The sequence below is a fragment of the Aptenodytes patagonicus genome, chromosome 4 (assembly GCF_965638725.1).
Source record: "Aptenodytes patagonicus chromosome 4, bAptPat1.pri.cur, whole genome shotgun sequence".
NCBI lineage: Eukaryota > Metazoa > Chordata > Aves > Sphenisciformes > Spheniscidae > Aptenodytes > Aptenodytes patagonicus.
The window spans coordinates 68103232-68122234 of record NC_134952.1 but is presented as its reverse complement, the minus strand read 5'-3'; the positions used below and the strand labels follow the sequence as shown (position 1 = coordinate 68122234).

The 19003-nt window shown below is 39.2% G+C and overlaps 2 protein-coding genes across 8 annotated transcripts in view; one reads left to right on the top strand and one right to left on the bottom strand.

Moving 5' to 3' along the window:
- Positions 1-2228, top strand: part of DCLK2 (doublecortin like kinase 2) — a 91644-nt gene extending 89416 nt beyond the window's left edge. For 3 of the 5 annotated variants that reach the window (XR_012995218.1, XR_012995216.1, XR_012995217.1), the window contains one exon: positions 1326-1408. Coding sequence is in view for 2 of the 5 variants with exons in the window: in XM_076337086.1 (XP_076193201.1) it covers positions 1326-1547 (222 nt within the window). In the remaining 3 variants the exon portion in view is untranslated. Of the gene's footprint in view, positions 1-1325 lie in introns of all 5 variants that reach the window. The other 2 variants (XM_076337086.1, XM_076337085.1) reach the window with 1 other exon arrangement.
- Positions 2229-11254: 9026 nt separating this feature from the next.
- LRBA (LPS responsive beige-like anchor protein) overlaps positions 11255-19003 on the bottom strand; it is a 416017-nt gene continuing 408268 nt past the window's right edge. For all 3 annotated transcript variants that reach the window (XM_076337080.1, XM_076337082.1, XM_076337081.1), the window contains exons 55-56: positions 15096-15247; positions 11255-12782 (exon numbers count right to left, since the gene is read on the bottom strand). In XM_076337080.1, the coding sequence (XP_076193195.1) occupies positions 12692-12782; positions 15096-15247 (243 nt within the window). In that variant the 3' untranslated portion in view covers positions 11255-12691. The remainder of the gene's footprint in view (positions 12783-15095; positions 15248-19003) is intronic.

Genomic DNA, 19003 nt, shown 5'->3' with positions numbered 1-19003 from the left:
ACTAAGAATACATAGACATTTTCACATTAGTAAAGCAAGTCCTTCTGAGCAATCAATCAAAAAAAGAAATTGCTAAAGAAAAGGCAGAGCACCTGGCCTTAATTTTACACAATTAGCACATCCCAGCTCAAAATATGAAATTCCACATAACAGTGTCATATAATGCTTACACATACATGTGTGGGCGTGCCACAAAGGTGAAACATGTATTTGTGCTCTGCTCCACAGTTCGTGTCACATGTTTGTGGATTACTGTAGAAAGCCCAAGCTGTACGTAACCAGAATAAGTGTACCTTGCACCATTCTACATAACTGATAAACTACAAAGAACTTAATTAATCTCTGTTAACTTAAATCTGTATTACCACTGGTACTTGAAGATCTTCCACAAAGTAAATAGTTAAGCAAAGAAGTATATGGATTTATAATGATCAGTATCAGCCTTCAAACTGTGAAACAAGACCAATTACACTGTCCCTCCAAGTCTCAGAAAGCAATTTTGACACATATTTTTGACACAGGAACTACTAGAATTCCCTCTAGGTCACTTTAGACATTCCACTTGCAATTAAACATTACACTATGGTTTAATATAACTTGTAGTATCCTTCAGAGGGTATGAAAGTTGTCGGCTCCAGCAGACACACCACATACTCCAGATAATCCACCTACTGCACTATAGAGTTCTCAGTTTTCATTCTAACCTGCTACTACTCCCTTCTCCAGTAAATTAATTTTTAAGTATAGTATTCAGAAATGATGCATTTTTGCCACCGTGTCAGCTGTAGGTCATTTGCCTACTCTCAACAGTAAGCAGAAAAGTAGACCCTTTTCTTTAAGACAGAAAAAAATCGTTAGGTTTTCATCTGTCATCTTCACCAACAAACAGCTACACTTCTGTACCATGTGGTTTGTTACAGAAAATGTATTATTAAGTTTTCGCTAAGCATGTGATTTCTTGCGTCTCCAAAAACACAGGTACATAAATTTTGCTAATAGCTAGTGTGAAGATTTCCTGCCATATTATAACCACTCGTGTAAGTTTTTTTCTACATCAGACTTGCAAGGCAAAATTTTAAACTCGCACCATCATGGCAAACATATGTCTGGAAGATAAGTTTTCCTTATGTTTTCCAAAGTCAGCACCGCAAAACGCTACAATTCATTAATTGTATATAAGATTTCTAATGTTATTTCTCCTTTTTTTCTGGCTCTAATGCATGCACTGAATGTCTTGTAGATTGTTTTAACCCCTAAGGTAAGACAGGGTTTTGATTTAACTGCTCTCTTCATATTTTGCCTTGGGTTTTTTTGCTTGTTTTTAGAACACAGCTCTAGATAAAGAGAGTCAGATTTTCTGCAGCAAGCGCTGTCAGGACTCTGGTAGAGCTGGAATGGAGAAAATTTCTGCAATTACTGCTGCAGCTGATGATCCTCATGTGGCTGGGTCCAAGACCCTCTTCCCTGCTGCTTCTGAGCCACTCAGATCCCCCACGGTCCCTGCCTCGGTACCTCCCGAGTTCGCTGGGGATCAGCCGGGTGCGTAGGACTGATGAAACCAAATCCAACTGAAGCTCCCTGCACTCTCGCCACAATTTCTCTTCATTTCATGCGTCAGTTTGTTTTCAGTTTGCGTGCACCCTCTCGTGGCGAGCCCAAGGCAGGCTCTGTCATGGGAGACTGATCTTCTAATAGCGGGTGAGTGAACGTGCTTTTTGAGTGCTCTTTGCCCTTCTCTTGAGAACAGCAGTGGGGGAAAGATTCTGGCAAAGTTAGACGATTTTTAAGTTATCATCTGTGTTAGTTTAATTAACTGCATTTCACACGGCCTTGGGCTCTAAATAGACTAACTTACTGTGTAGCTAACCATATTTTTATATGAGCAGTGAGACGATGAACATTTACCTGGCCTCACCTGTGTACAAGCAGGCCCCATTCTGTTCTTCTGATGAGGATTCTCAGAAAAGCAGGAGAGGAGGACAAGGGAAGAAAACTTATATTCACCTTCTATTCCTGATGCCTCTATTTTTAGCCAAGTTTCTACTAAACTCGAAGAGGCAAATTTTCACAAAAAATTTTTTAGTGGACTAACTGTAAAATATCATGAGACAAACATTGGAGACAGAGGGAAGGATGGTTGGTTTTGCATCAAGTTTGTTATCGGACTTGCAGGCTGCAGGGTAGTGTTTAGATAATATGAATTTAAATAAAGTGACTTGAGATGTAAACATGAGCACTGGACATTTATTCATAACGAAGACTGGAGTCAAGGAAGCCTTTTTGTTCTAGCCATTTTCTATCCTAACCAAAAGTGTCCCATCCGCACCTTTCTCCAGGGTCAGACTACCTATTAGATAAAATAAAATGACTTTGGACCTGTGAACGGAAAGCCTGATGCATGTTATCTAAGCTAGGATGAATGGAGCAGTTCCTAGTTTTAGGGTGAGCTGATTGAGGAGCTACTGCAAATAGCTGCCATCAATAGCTATCGGAGGTTTGTCAGTGCTATCCCCCATTCACCTGGTGCAGGCACTGGAAACAAGGATTGGGGAGCAGCTATCCTTAATCTGCAGTCACAGATAGATGCGACTTTATCTTTACCATAATGCTTAGTTCAATATAGAATGTATTCAGCTTACTCTTTTCCTTTGCTCGTTCTTATGAATTGGTCATAGTTCATTTTCTTTCTTAGCTATACTTTCTACTAGAATTGTAAAAGAAAGACCTGCAATAAACTTTCTTCATTTAAAAAAAAAAAAAGTCATTCATTTCTTTGAGAACTGTTATTTTGTCAGTGAAAATGTCGTCTTATTCTCTCTGGAGAGATTGAACAGTAAGGTACCTACCAAAAAGATTTCATAAAATTAATCTGAGGGATTCCCATAACCCTTTAAAGTTCATTGACTCCTATGGAAGACATAGGTAATACATGACTGAACGTGAGTGTTTAACCTTTTGAAGAGGCAATTAAAGATCAAAAAGTGCCAATTGGTAACTTGAGGTCATGGTACAGCTGAAAGAACTACAGCATCTTGGCAAAAAAAGGGTAGTAAAGGTATGAAAACATATTACGTGTCTTAAACTATGATAAAAAGGTTGGGCTACAACCAGTCATTGTGAATTAACTTTGTTACGGGTTCACTGGAGTAAGCTCAAGATATTTGGAGAGTATGGGAATGGCCTTTGTATAAAATTATGTACATTTATATTTTGGTACAGTGCAAAAATATGAAGGTAACACTCTAACCTTACTCAGAACAGAAACTAGCGAGCGTCCATTAGCTAGCCGTGTGTGTGCAGCTGTTAAATGCTGTAACAAGTCTTAGACTAAGCTAAACAAAGGATGCGTAATTTCAGATGGAGCAGGCTAACCAGCCACCTACAGCAAGGAAGACAGTGACAGACTGCTGAATTGGGACATTAGTAAAGAGGAAGCAGCAACAAAGTGATGAGCACTGGGTTGAGTTCTGTTTTTTTCGAAGAGGATGGATATTCAGCTGTGCAAGGCCTAGATATTATTTATTTATTTTATGAAGAAAAAACTGTCATGGATTGGCAGAGATACCTAACAAGTTGTGTTCCACAAAACCTCATGCAGATATAAAAGAAAGGATGATAATTTGCCTGGTCAACAGCTGCCAGTTCTAAACTATTACTTTGTCTCATGGAAGAAGAGAGTAAAGACATACATACCCTGAATTCTTGTCCCTAAGTTCATGACTGATTAACATCTAAACATTCTTAGACAAGTACTTTGATTCACAGAGCAGAGGCAGTTGATAAATAGATGTTTTGGCATAGTCTATTTAAAAAGTGACAACAGCTGGAAAAGATGATCATGTGGCCAACAGAATCGGATAAAAAACATGGGATAGCTGGGCAAGTTCTTAACTCTGTGTATGACCTTAGGAAAGTTGTATCACTGCTCCGTGCCTTAATTTAGTTCCACGGATGTTAAATCTGTGGGTGCATAGGTGGTATGTTTGTGCTGCTCAGCATACCACAGTTTAACGTAAAAATAAAGACATGTTGGTTAACACTAGAACACTTAATGAAGGCTCATAAGTATTAGGTTTGGTTTGTTATCATCTACTGCACTTCCATTTAATCCTTCTCTCTTTGTAGAACCATCAGTTGCTGGAAGAAGGCAAAAACAGAAAAGAGATTGTAAAACAGAACTATGCTATCTGCTATAAGAAACAACTATAGAAACTGTAAACTCAAGTTATACGGTTGTCAAAGAGGACTGTCACCTTTTTTGTTTCATAAAAGTAGCTGAAATTCATGTACCATTTTGATAGATATTGATCAAATGCCAGTTTTTACAAACACGCAACGCTGACAACACAACTGCTACTATGCCTACATTTTTAAAAATGAATTATTAAAAAAAGGTCTTTCTAAAAATCCCTGGTCTTTTTAGCTCCTTTGAACATGAGCAGTTGTTACTGTATCCCACAGGAGCCGATTCCTGCAGTTCTAGATTTGAAATCCCAGAACTGAATCTTCCCCTGCTGTAAATCAGCATAACACTAAGTTCACTGAGACTCCCTTCAAAATTTACCCTTACAGACAATTACCCCCATTGTTGAACTTATAAAATTAATTACAGTAATTGTCAAAGTACATTAAGGTAGATGGTGTTTCACGATGATGTTACTTTCATCAAGTATTGGCTCATGCTTACAGCTCGTTGTTAAGAATATTTACGAAGGTCAGTAAATCTTACTTTGGACTACTTTAGTAAGCAAAGATCTCTTGGTTTTAGATTCAGACATAGTTCCCCCATCTAAATGGAATACTTGAGGAAGAGAAGCTAGGAGGAAGTAATGACTAAAACTAACAGATTGCAGGGTAATTTTTCCTAAATTAATAAATAATTATATTTTATTTTTTAGATATATAAATTAATTATATATGTAAGATACCAGAAAGTATTTTTAACCTACTTCTTACTCTGAATTTTCCCTTTCTTTCCTCCTGCATATTTTTTTTTTTTTTTTAAATAAACCAAACCAAACCACAGGCTTTTCTACTCCAGTAGAGTGCATCCAGGGTACTGGGACTTAGGAACAAAAAGCATGAAGCTTTTTGTTTGAGCTGGGGAAGTTCAGTCTTTTAATTCAAGGAAGCAGGTCTTCTAAGAAAGACCTCATTAACCTCTCTCAGAAATAGAGGTTCTGTGATTTGGGCATGTGGTGAGAAGACTATGGCAACAATGGTAACTTCTGCAAGTAACATCCAATGCCATTTTTCTTGCTCTATGCTTAGAGATCACACTGAGTGTACAGGAAAGAGGTTGCCAAAATACACGATACAAGTGATCAGACATCCTTCAGCAGGTGCCAGGCACTTCGTGTTACCTCTTGGAGGGCCCTGGTGATATAGGAGACACTCCAGCACCCTGGTGTACATCAAAGAGATCAGAAGCAAGATCCTGTATACGATTTCCAACAGGGATCACAGCTTTGGCCTTTATGAGAAGACTCTCATTTTCCTAATCTACTTGAAATGTTAGCTAGGAAGCAGTAACTTGTTATACCATTGCCTGTACACTCACCAAAAAGGGGTCCAAATTCCTATTCACAGAAGTTATTTTGATCATCTTGGGCTAAACCAATAAATTTATGCAGCAAGCAGGAAAATTTTGTTTTAAAAGTCTCATTTAAGCCTACTTTTCATATCTTCCCCCCCCCCGGTCTAATTATTACAGATTGATAGAGTAAATTTACTGAAGTATTTATTCACTTTTATATAAATATACATAGTTATCAATTATCTTTACCAGTTTTAAAATGGGAATTCATATTTCACATTTACTCATTATTTCTTTCAAGCTACATTCAAACAGCAATCAGAAAGCAACAGAAATGCACAAAACTAGTAACCTATCCAAAATGCTGGTTAGGTAAAACTGATTTTTTTTTAAGATTAAAAAAAGGCAAGCAAATCAAACACTCCTACTGCAATCGCTTTCAATGTCTAATGCATATAAATAGGTATATAGTTGAGCTTTTCTGTCAGGGGAATCCTTTCTAGGGGGATTTTTGTTTTGTTTTTAAACTAAATGAGCATTGTGAAAAAAAATACCAGGGAAGGACTGAAGAAGCAAGCTGCCATGCAACCATCCACCAAGAAGTTTTTCCTCAGCTGTTGCTTCCGTTCTTGATTTTGTTTCAAACAGCATTTGAATTCTAAGTGCCTTTGTCATTTCTGGAAACAGAAAGCCCAGAGTGAGAGTCATGCAACATGCAGGTTTCAGAGAAGCACAGCTTCACCAAGAAGTACCAGCGACTATTCCCTTCTCCCCAAAATAATATTTGCCAATTAATACGAAATACTGACGTTCAGAGTGCTGAACGCTTAAAGTTTAAACACTTGGCTTAAAAAGGCACTAGCGCTGTTGTTTAGAACGGTCAGATTTTGGTTTTGCAAAAATCTGGGGCTTGCTTGAAAAAGGATCCCTAGCACACAGGATAAACAAGGCAAAAAGCAAAATGCGAGAGCAATCTGCAGAGTCATCTATCTCTTATTGCATACATCTACTGCTGAATACCCCACATTCTAAACACACAACTAGACTCAGTTGTGCTATAGCATTTTGCAGCTCAGAGCTCACAGTAGACGGTGAACAAAGCAACAGTGGGAAGAAAAAAATTAGAACTTGAAGAAAATAGCAAATGATCATATCTCAAACTTTGTCCATTTAGCAAATAGCAAGTACGGCATTTTGAAAACCTCTTTTTGTCTGTTCCCATGGAATACAGCATAATTTCCAAAGCACGCATCTAAATGTCTTTAATTCGTTGACTATATGATGCAGTCCCAAGTATGAAGTTGTATGTAATTTCAGATTTTACTAAATATACAAATCTCTTTGGTTTCAAGACTATGCTTTCTGATAACTATCTCAATTAATTTACAAGAAAGTAGTTGTATTTCCCATATTTTATAAAAAGTTGTGAAATATTTTATATACTCTTTATAATGATACGCTCCTTTAAGTCTCAACTAAAAATAAACTATTTACAGATACAAGTTAGAATTTATTCTTTCAAACTTTGTTTCCTATGTTTTAATCCATTTTTTTTCCTCATGGGACTGGCTGTATTTGAGTTGCAGAGCTTTAGGTTACATGTAGTTGAATTTCAGTAAATCTAAACAAAATCAGAAACTATTTCCTACGGGTTTTGATCCAGAGCTTTAAATTATGATGCATAAGCACGGACATGCATCATTAACTGTATCAGTTTACTGAAGATCTTAGGTTGGTTCTGCATAAAAGTAAACTATTTTGGATTTCATGTAATGTTGTATCACATGGGAAATCCAAGCAAGTGACTCATCTCAAGCTTTACACAAATATCCTAACCCTATATGGGAAAGGTCTCACTGGTTTAGAGCAGCACCCACAGAACGGCCCAGCTCTGGTTTTATTTAACTAGGATGCAGCCAGTTTCTCAAGAACAATACAGTCATCTCTTATTCCCTTTGAATTACTTCTGAGTATAAGAGAAAGAGAAAGCAAAACAGAGATGCCGTAACACAAGCACACTTAAATCTCTGTGAATATGAAACATAGTACATAAAATGGAAAAGCTACAATCTAGATAGTCACCATATCTAGGCCATTCTTACTCAATGTATCTAACAGCAGTCCTGACTAAAGTTGCAATAAAATTCATTTCATTTGCCACAGAAGCCCCAGTTTTGAATTTCCTTTTGCTACTAAAAGAAATGAAAACATTTTTTTGTTCCAGGACACCAGCTCTGTATGAAAAACATGAGTCGGGTTTTTGTTGCTGCTGTTCAGGTATGTGGAATAACTGAAGAAACTCCCCTGTTCCTTAAAAATCCCCAGCCTGATCACACACATTAAAAGCACCACAGCAGAAAAGGCTTTCCATAACGTTTCTAAACAGAAATTCAATTTGCATTTTTTTAGAATTGCAATGAGAACCCCAAAATCATGCCAACTTCTGACAGTAGTTGTAAAAACCAGCTACCACTGTACTATAGTAGTATTAACACCTGCAAGTATCTACAAGAAGGGCTGGAAGGAGGATCTGGGGAACTGTCAGTCTGACCTCGGTGCCGGGGAAGGTTATGGAGCAGATCATCTTGAGTGCCATCACACGGCACATACAGGACAACCAGGTGATCAGGCCCAGTCAGCAGGGGTTTATGAAAGGCAGGTCCTGCTTGACCAACCTGATCTCCTTCTATGACCAGGTGACCCACCTAGTGGATGAGGGAAAGGCTGTGGATGTGGTCTACCTGGACTTCAGTAAAGCCTTCAACACCATCTCCCACAGCATTCTCCTGGAGAAACTGGCTGCTTGTGGTTTGGATGGGTGTACTCTTCGCTGGGTAAAAAAACTGGCTGGATGGCCAGGCCCAAAGAGTAGCGGTGAATGAAGTTACATCCAGTTGGCAGCTGGTCACGAGCGGTGTTCCCCAGGGCTCAGTTCTGGGGCCGGTTCTGTTTAATATCTTTATCAATGATCTGGACTAGGGGATCGAGAGCACCCTCAGTAAGTTTGCAGAGGACACCAAGTTGGGCGGGAGTGTTGATCTGCTCGAGGGTAGGAAGGCTCTGCAGAGGGACCTGGACAGGCTGGATCGATGGGCTGAGGCCAACTGTATGAGATTCAACAAGGCCAAGTGCCGGGTCCTGCACTTCGGCCACAACAACCCCATGCAGCGCTACAGGCTTGGGGAAGAGTGGCTGGAAAGCTGCCTGGTGGAAAAGGACCTGGGGGTGCTGGTCGACAGCCGGCTGAACATGAGCCAGCAGTGTGCCCAGGTGGCCAAGAAGGCCAATGGCATCCTGGCCTGTATCAGAAATAGTGTGGCCAGCAGGAGTAGGGAAGTGATCGTGCCCCTGTACTCGGCACTGGTGAGGCCGCACCTCGAATACTGCGTTCAGTTTTGGGCCCCTCACTACAAGAAGGACGTTGAGGTGCTGGAGCGTGTCCAGAGAAGGGCAACGAGGCTGGTGAGGGGTCTGGAGAACAAGTCTTGTGAGGAGCAGCTGAGGGAACTGGGGTTGTTTAGCCTGGAGAAAAGGAGGCTGAGGGGAGACCTCATCGCTCTCTACAACTACCTGAAAGGAGGTTGTAGCCAGGTGGGTGTCTGTCTCTTCTCCCAAGTAACAAGCGACAGGACGAGAGGAAACGGCCTCAAGTTGTGCTGGGGGGGGGTTAGATCGGATATTAGGAAAAATTTCTTCACTGAAAGTGCTATCAAGCATTGGAACAGGCTGCCCAGGGAAGTGGTTGAGTCACCATCCCTGGAGGTATTTAAAAGACAGGTAGATGTGGTGCTTAGGGACATGGTGTAGTGGTGGACTTGGCAGTGTTAGGTTTACAGTTGGACTCAATCTTAAGGGTCTTTTCCAACTTTAGATTCTATGATTCTAAACTCTCCTAGTAAATAACAACCTCCACCAGCAGAATATCCACAGATCTTTGTATTACCTTCTTATCAGATTAGCTCTTTTGGACATTTATTCTGCTAAGTGCTAAACCAGCAGAGTGGGAATCTTTAGCAGAAACAAAATGCTGCAGATATAGGTGGAAGACTACCAAGAGTATGTCAGGACCAGAAACAGTAATAAATACATGTACTTTGCACGAGGCACGCTTTCCAGGTGTAGAGGCTTTTTGATAACACACAGCACAACACACAGCCAAGAAGTGAAGAAATATTCTCAAAAGTATTATGGCATTCATTTACCTTTGCTTGCAGTAACACAACATGAACTTCCTTCAGAGAAACCACCACTCTGATCACACCATCATCTCTTGCCAGATCCCACAGCATTTATATTAGTAATTTTCACAAAATAGAAGGGATTTCAAGCTACTTGCACTAAGTATTTCCCCCATAAACCACACTCGCAGCACTGCTGCTCACCAGCCTTGCTCTCAGCAGCAGCAGCAAATGCTGCTTTCCAGAGCACCTGCGATAAACTACAGCTAACACCATGTCCATTTGAACTTAACAGAAGAAAACCCAGACTGTCACGTAAAAAAATGCTGTTCATAAATGCTCCGTCCAAATTTTGAGGAAATAGAGGACTCGGCTCCCTCTTTTCAGGAATATTCTGCAAAGAACACCTAGCTGAGGCCCAGCTGCAGGTTAATGCCTGGCACCTGTGGATTAAACAGGTTTCAGGCAATCCCTTTGACACAGGCACTGCCCCGAATAGACTAACAAACACCTGAATAGTCAGCAATTTAACCCTTTTTTGCCACCTCATCACAAACAGCGTGACATGGACCAGTTCAGCCAAAGCTGAGATCCCAAATACAAGTCTGGACGCCCAGGGCAGTGCCCGAGGTATGTTTGTTTACCCGCAGAAGGAGGGGTATGTCCTACTCACCAAAGCCACCAGCAAAGCAGTCTAGAATGGGAGTGTCTTCACAGGCTTGCTCATGGAGCAGAAGGTGAAGATGTCCTTTTCCACGGAACGGCTGCAGCACTCGAAATGTGCAAAACACTGTGCTGCACCACTGCTGCTGCTTCCCCGAGGAGTACTTGATACCATCGCACAGCTGCCCATCAACATGCACTGGCTGGATGCAACTCCGGATGGCACGCACAGTTACAGTCGTGCTTTCAGTTTGGGAAAGCATCTCATGATCAACAGGGCCCTTTCTAAAACAAGCAATCTACCAAATCAACTCCCCATGAAATATTTTGGCTCTAAGGTCAGAAACTATTACTTCTATCAACAATAAAGTGTTTCCTGAGTCAGCAGGAGATCATAAAGAGAAGACTTTCAGGATTTCCATTTGGCAAAATACACTTTTGTTTGGGTTTTTTTTCCTTCCACCTAGCCTAGGAAACCCATCCCTGCCTTGAAAAGAATGCAAATTGCACTTCAAGAGCATACCAATTTCCCCTCAAAATCTTCTGATATAAGGCTATGAACGTTGTTGAACTTAAGGAAGTGTGAAGTACAAGTTTTGCATAACAAATGTTACTGCTCAACATACTGGGCACTTACCGCAGACATGACGACTATAGCCTTCGCTTAATTAGATCATCCTTCTGCTATACAATACATAAAAATGTAACTCTACTGGTATCAGCATAACCATATCGATATAAAAATGTAAAAAGCACAGAAAACTTAGTCACCACTGCATAAGCACCAAGAGTACTTTAAACGCATTAGCCATAGCACCAATTTCCTCTATTGTGAATATACATTGAATCACAAGAACCCAGTACTCCGCTGAAGCTCTCAATTACAAATGTAATTTTATTTAATTTCTTCACTCAAACTTAATTTCCTCATTCCAAATCTTTACTGAAAGAGATAGTAGTTAAATGGTTAGAAAAAACAGGAACTGCTCTAGTAGGCAGCTAGAGAAATGTATGTATCAATACAGATATGGAATGTAAATTTCAACTCGTATAGGTCACAACATACAAAGAAGATTTTTATGCAATACAGACTTACAAAACAGTAACAGTTCTCTTCACAAATATTTTCACAGAGTTCTGCACAGCAATCTTGTAGAAAAGTAGATTTGTGCAACACCAAAATAACTTATTGTTCCTTAGTATAAATTATTTTTCATTTCCTAAAAGAAAGAGATAATTTAATATGATTGGGCAGGATCTGACTGGATTTGGTGATAGCAAAATATAAAAGATATAGTTGCTATACGTGGAAAAGGAATATGGCATGTGCTACAGTATTGCAGGGGCTAGTTCTGGGAAAAAAAAGAAAGTCGCCTGCAAGTCTAGTGCTTCTGCTGCTGTATTGAGGCTGTGCACCAGCAAACACCCGCCCTTTTAGTGCTTTCACAGTCAACCAGCAGAAGTGTGCTTTGGTACTTGCACCTATTAAAAAATACCTGCCTCTGTGGGTTTCTAATTTGAGTCTAAAGCCTTCAAAATAGCCTTTCTGATTTTGAGGAACAATCCACAGTTTGGTGTGCTTTGAAGGAGATGCCAGGTAGAAACTAGAAGGATTCACGCTTGATGTAACACAAACTCTATTCCTGATTTCTCTCTCTTAACTGCACAAAAGATACAACTAAAAAAGAACTAATTGCCTAGGCCTAGAAACATGCTTGAATAGTAACGTTGATGGAAACGATTTGCAAAGTTTAAAATTACATTAACCATAATTTAAATATTACTATTGATTCCCAGAAACTTCAGTGCTGATGTAGTACAATCATTTTGAAAAGTACGAGACAAAGTGTGGTACAGATAGCACAGATTAAAATTCCCCAAACATTGTAATTCATTTCCATTATGTTAAAGTTATATATTCCTCAAGGATAAAGCTTCAGATGGAAAATCCATTCCTTCATAATATAGCTAGAATGTGAGTTTTAACCATCTTTACTTTAGGTTTCTTTTACATACAGGGATCAAAATAGACTTCTCATTATGACTAAAAATATAGATTTTTAACTACAGAACCCAGCAGCCATTTTTCTGCTTCTTTGCCCTTCCCCCGAAAAAGTCAAGCAAGGTCTACAAAAATAGCAATTGACTTTAAAAAATAGGTTGCTTCTTCCAGCAAATTTAAGTTACATTCAGATGTAATATAGCTATTTATAAGGAACAATGTTGTGGCAAGACATCAAGGGAGGCGTGCTGTGTTCAGTTTCCTTCCGACAACAGCTGCCCACATCAGTGCTAATCTTGGTCTCTGTGAAGATCAGTATCTGGTTTGATATTCATGGTGCCAACGATTGAAATCATTGTAGAAAACCACTATGCTCCCAGATGCCATGCCAGTCATTATACACCTAAGAAAAGCACAAGACCATATTCGTTAGTGAACCACCTCACGTTCAAATTATCGGTCAACACACCGAAGAGTTACATCAATACAGGCACGAGAACCCGAGGCAACGACCAACTTCAACCAAAGACAGCTGGAGCTGGAAGTGCTCCACATACCAGAAAAGTCAGGCTTTAGGGTCTCCCATCTTGGGCTTCCAAGGACTCCAGCAAGCTGCATCTGAATAAAACTGCCATCTGCAGCAGCTCTGACACATTTATGGATCACAAAACATACAAAACACCATGCAACAGTTTGTATGGTTGGCCTGAAGCTACAATTGAGAGTTAGACAACAGAACGGTTTACCAGCATCACTGTCCTGCAAGGCCACTTCAGATTTCCTGGGATTATTTCTTGGCTTGCTTGCTTGGTTTTTGGGGGGGTATTGGAGTGGGATCAAGCCCTGGTGAAGCAGCAAAGTGAGGGAAGGCTAGGAGACGTGTTCATTTCAGTTTTGCCTCCCCCATTTAAGCACACAATCTACCTGAAGGAATTGGATGTGGGCACAGGACTTCAGTTGGAAATGTTAGTGTTTGGGTTTGAAAGCAATCTTAAGGCTTTGATTGTTTTGGAAGTTCCTGAAAGCAATCACTGTGCCTTCCCACTGAGGCACTCTTTCCTTCTAAATTCCTTACCCTTGGCCTACTACTAGAGGTGATTTAGGTCTGTTTGAAAAGCCATGACCCTGACATAGCACACAATTACAAGAGTTTCTATATCGTCTTTTCTACTATCTCATATTAAAGTTTTACGAAAATCAGAAGTATGAAGATGTATAAAATTCTGGCATTTTAGGAAAAAAGCCTCAGAAATAAAAAAAATATTCAGAGTAAAAAGCTGTAATTTTTCCTTCAAAACAAAGACTAAATAGGAGCTCATGAAAACTGCATTTTGATAGTATCACGCTATTTCATTTCAAGAGCACCATTTTAATTGTTTTTGTATTAGGTTAAAACGTCTTTTTACACAGTCACTCAAACACATATATTCATGCATACCAAATAAATTACTCCGAGTAACTACCTGTAATTACTGAGTAATTACTCAGTAAAATACTCTGCGTAAATCTCTTCTGAGTTTCTGTCTTCAAACCCAAAGTAAACAGGATCCTAACTTGAGCACATGGATAAGTTTATAGATGTCCATATTAAATTTCAGTTTATTGACATGCAAAGATTATGTTGACATGCTGTTAATTTAAAGATTCTCTAAATGCAGAATTTTATACATTTCAGAGGTCTAAAATTCAATAGCTGTAACTCCAGCTTTTTAAGTATTTTTAACAGCAGGGGCTTTTTAATAGAAAACTGTTTCTTCCAAAATGCCTATAATCTCTAACTATGCTTAACAAGAAGTTGTTGAATGTTTGATTGAAGTCCACAGATTTCGCTGGCTTGGATTTTTTTAAGTTCATTTTATGTAAGTTTTAGAAATGTAGTCCAGGTAAAAAATGTTAAAACATTCAGTATGGACTTCAATAAGTGGAAGGTTAAGAGTCTCAGCAATGTGCTTTACTGCACAATGTAGACTCTCCTAAGGGATTTAGGAGCTAAATGTGCTTGAAAAGTACACAGGAACTCCACTAAGCAAATACACCAAAGCAAACAAAATTCTAGCCCGCAAGCTAAAAGTGCACAAATGAAATGGTGAACATCCATCTTATAAACAAATAATACTTTTGTGATAAAAACACAGAAGGACTTTTAAGTACAGCCACATTGGAAAGTGTAATGTAAAAATGCAGTAAAAGTATTAACTGATTGCCTTCAGTAGAAGGAATCTTCAAGGAGGGTCATGCTTTATGTGGATAAAATAACTTTTCTAGAAATGAAAATTAATATTTGCTTTAGCAAAATATGGATGTGTGGAGGGAATCTTATTGCGCAATCATTCTAACTGTTCTATTTTTAACGTAAAGGTCTGGAATTAGGAATGTGATTTGTGTCATAAGTGAAAGAAGAAACACGAAAAGCCCATGTAACCTCCCACCTCCATGTGACCCACACTGTACATTGGCACAGGCCAATAACTCAAAGTCTGCCAAAGTAAGATTTCTTGAATCACTCTTCATTGCCCCAAAAGCTTAAATCCTGAAAAAGATTATCTGCCCTAAATATGACATGTTAGAAAGAAACTTACACAAGCACAGAATTCTCAATATAATCACCAGGATCTTTGATCCACAGAAAATCAAAGTCAGAAGGAAAACAAAAATACAATTTACTTGTAAGTACATATTCTCTGAAATTCTTGCAAAGACCAGACTTTGCTCTAACCTTTGGTCATACGAGAGGGCCATGGATCGGATTCCAGCATCACACCCTGGGTAAGCAAAAAGCTGCTTGAGGTCCCACATCTGCCACACCATGACGACTCCATTGTCTCCACCTGTAAGCAGATACTGTCCATCTCGACTCAGTTGAATTGCCTAAGGGGAAATCACATGGATATTTGTCAGATAAATACGTGTTGCTCTTATTCCCCCTCTTTTCCTTTCATAAAAAGTTTCATATTGACAGCTGAATGCCTAGAGAGAGTTGATATCAATACTTTTGGGAAGTATTGATACTTCCAAGTGATGAAGTTTGGACTTTCTCACAGCAATACCAAGATCTTACACATCTTTTCAATACGGGTCTTAGCAATTACTACTACAGTAACCCTGAAGAGTACAAAATACTTCCCAAATGATGAAGTTTGGACTTGATATCAAGCTTTTGGGAAGCAACATAATTGTTATGTTATTCTACCCAGCAACAGAATTAATGTTATTATGCGCAAGTCTCTTAATACATTAGATGTCACTAGTACAGTTTTACCTCACCTGTGATTTATTCCATATTCCAAAGATCTAATACGAGATCAGCTAAAGAAATTTACTCTTCTAATTAGCTAGATTTACAAGATCCAGCAGCACTGGCATTAAAATATAGTACCTGACATTCCCCCAAGGGTCTTTAATACTAGCCTAGCAGAAGTTATCCTCCTTTTCTCTCTGGCAAAGGGCTGAATGACGGAGGGAACTGAAATGTTATACAAATTACAAGAATTAATTTACACCACTGTTTTTGGATTCCTGCTCTGGACTAGTAAGATAATGATCCACCTCTCTTAATGGAGACTGTGCTTCCTTTCATCATCTATCCTGAAACTGCCTGTGACAAATTCAATGGCTTATACCCTGATTTTGCATGGATCATGGGGACTGATGGTAAATCTACATTTGAAATCTTTATTTGGGATCCAGATCATGGAGAAAGATTGGATATCATTGGTTTTCACAGTGAAGACTTAGTGAAACAGGAGTCTTCAATCTATTTTGATGTTTCTTGCATGCTGTTGGAAAAATCATGATACATACTGAGTACCTGGAAGAACGGCAACTTTCCTCAGTTACCTGATGACTATACCAGATGATACTATCAGATATTAAGATGACTGGAAGCATGAGAAACATTTCTTAAAGAGGGATTTTGCCAGTTTAAATAAGCCAAAATGTGATTTAAGAGAACAGAGATTGAAAATTTATTAAAATAAGTGATACCCTATGGGGTCAGACAGACCATGAGCCATCTAGCCCTATGTTGTATCACCAACAGTGGCAGCAGGAGATGCTGTGAGGCTTGCCACTCTACAGTCCCTTCCCCTCTGCTCCCCAGCACCCACAATCACTGGATCAGGAATATCAGAAAGTATCTCTGTTCGTTCCCTTTAGTATCTATTTATGGACGTGCTGCCCATGAATTTTCTTAATCTCTTTTTGAGCCTGCTGATGCCTTCTGCAGAAAAAAAGAAAAAAAAAATGGCAGAAGTTCATTACAGTGCAAAATAGTTTTATCTGTTTTGAAGTGATCCTACTAGTTTCAATGATATGAAGACCCATATGGTCTCATATTGTGGGGTTTCCTGAGTAACAGCTGGGCATTCACTTCATCCGTTGCCTTCATCACTCTGCAGACCTTCAGCATTCCCCACCTCAGAAAACATTGAATAAAACTAGTTCCCAACACCAACCCCTGGAAGACCCCATTACTGACTTTTCTCACAGCAATACCGAGATCTTGCACATCTTTTCAATACGGGTCTTAGCAATTACTACTACAGTAACCCTGAAGAGTACAAAACTCCTTCTGAAAGGAAGATCCTGTCCTGCTGCCTTGCAAAAAAGAAACTTAAGCAGTAGATGATACCAGGCCCTGATTTTATAGCCTCATCCTCCAACTATCTGGGAAAACTGAAGGGTTTGTAGGGTTTTCTAAAACAAAAAACAAAAAACCCCCAAAAACCAACAACAAAACAAACAAACCAAAACAAAACAAAAAAAACCAAGCCCAAAAAGTTGAATTAATTCTGTCATGTCACTGGCACAGGTTGCCCAGAGAGGTGGTGGATGCCCCATCCCTGGAAACATTCAAGGTCAGGTTGAACAAGGCTCTGAGCAACCTGATCTAGTTGAAGATGTCCCTGCCCACGGCAGGGGGGGTTGGATTAGATGACCTTTAGAGGTCCCTTCCAACCCAAACTAGTCTATGATTCTATGTAGAATGACATCAGCACGAGCTACCAGCGAGATCAAGACCCTTAAAACTACAGTTTGGACTATTATTAACAACTCCTGTAAGCCCTAATCTTTTCCTATACTCTCTCCTCCTGTTTCCAGATGCCTCTTCTCAGCTCTTTTTCTGACTTTTGCTCCCCAGCTTGACTTCTGTTTTTTCCCTTCTCTGCTCTCTACTTTTATTTTTGTATGCAATACTCGGCACAGCAGCAGCCTATCATCCTCTTCGTTTGAGCACACAGAACGGTGAGAAACAACTTTGCTAGTTATTTGCTGGATGATTTGCTGTTATCAAAAGGAAAATAAGGAACTTTGCTACTATGAAGCACTATTATTAAACTCCTGATGCTACCTAATCCATCACTCCATTGCTCCTACTTCCAATTCCTATTTTTCCTTCACTCCTTTCTGCCTCTTGTCTTCTCCCAGTCTCTGACAAGTTTCTACATTCCCTTCTCTACTTTTCTGTTCCTGTCACTCTTGCAAAGACCTCTTTCATTCTGTCCTTGGTTCTATCCTCGATTCTACTCTTCTTTGTCCTCTGCTTCCCCATCAGTCCTTCCCCTTCTTCATCCAGGATCACCTCATCACATTTCTTGCCATGGCATTTTTGTGCAGCTCACTGCAGGGGATGACTGGTCGCAGGGGAAAACTCTGCATCCCTGGGCTACAGGTGTTCAGTACAGAATGTAGATGCTAAGCATTATCTACTGAATACATTTAACCTGAGATTTGTGGATCAGCTAAATTTGGGCAGCTTTTCAACAAAATACACATCCTTCACACCAGGACTAATTCATGATAAATTTCAGCTTCCTGACCCAAGGTAGGGAGCCACAAAACTTTTCAATAGAACAATGTAAGTATGGAGGCTATTCAGAGCAATGGCTTTTAAATTCCAAACACACACGTTCTACAAATAGATTGATCCACTTTAACTAAAACATTGTCACTGGAAGGCAAGGAAATTGCCTCAAGAGGATAGTCTACAAGCAAAATTCCAGCTCAAAGATTTAAATTTAGGAAACAGTAGAAAGAGCTGAAGACAGGATCTTGCAAACGTGTCTCTCTGTTGAAGTATTTTGGCACTTGCAATGTCTGCTTCTACAGTTTTTCAATACGCAAAACTTGTAAGATACTGTGATTTTAAATTCCTCAGGAAAAGGAATTTGTTGGGTTTTTAATATACATAATTTATAGCACATGCACCACAAAAATGAGGGAAACTAAAATACAAAAATGTTACGTTCGTGCGACATTAAAGTGTTTATACAGACTGCTGACAATCCTAGAAACCAAAATATACAGTGTATGTAAGATACTGCTTCATGAACAGCAATAATTGAAGTCAGACATATTGCACATATGTATTTTTTGTACCGCTGTACTCTATTACTATGATGCCAAATATATCCTTTAAGAATTATATGATGTGCAAGACTACATTAAGATAGAGTTTCTATATTATATTATAAATTTTGAGTGTTTACTGCAACAACTCCAAGTAATCAGAATGAATCACATTGCTAAAATTTTATTTCACACAATAACTTTAAAATGAATGTAACTGAAATACAAACATATACTGTAAACAAAATATAAAACTGGAAAAAAAAAAGATGATAA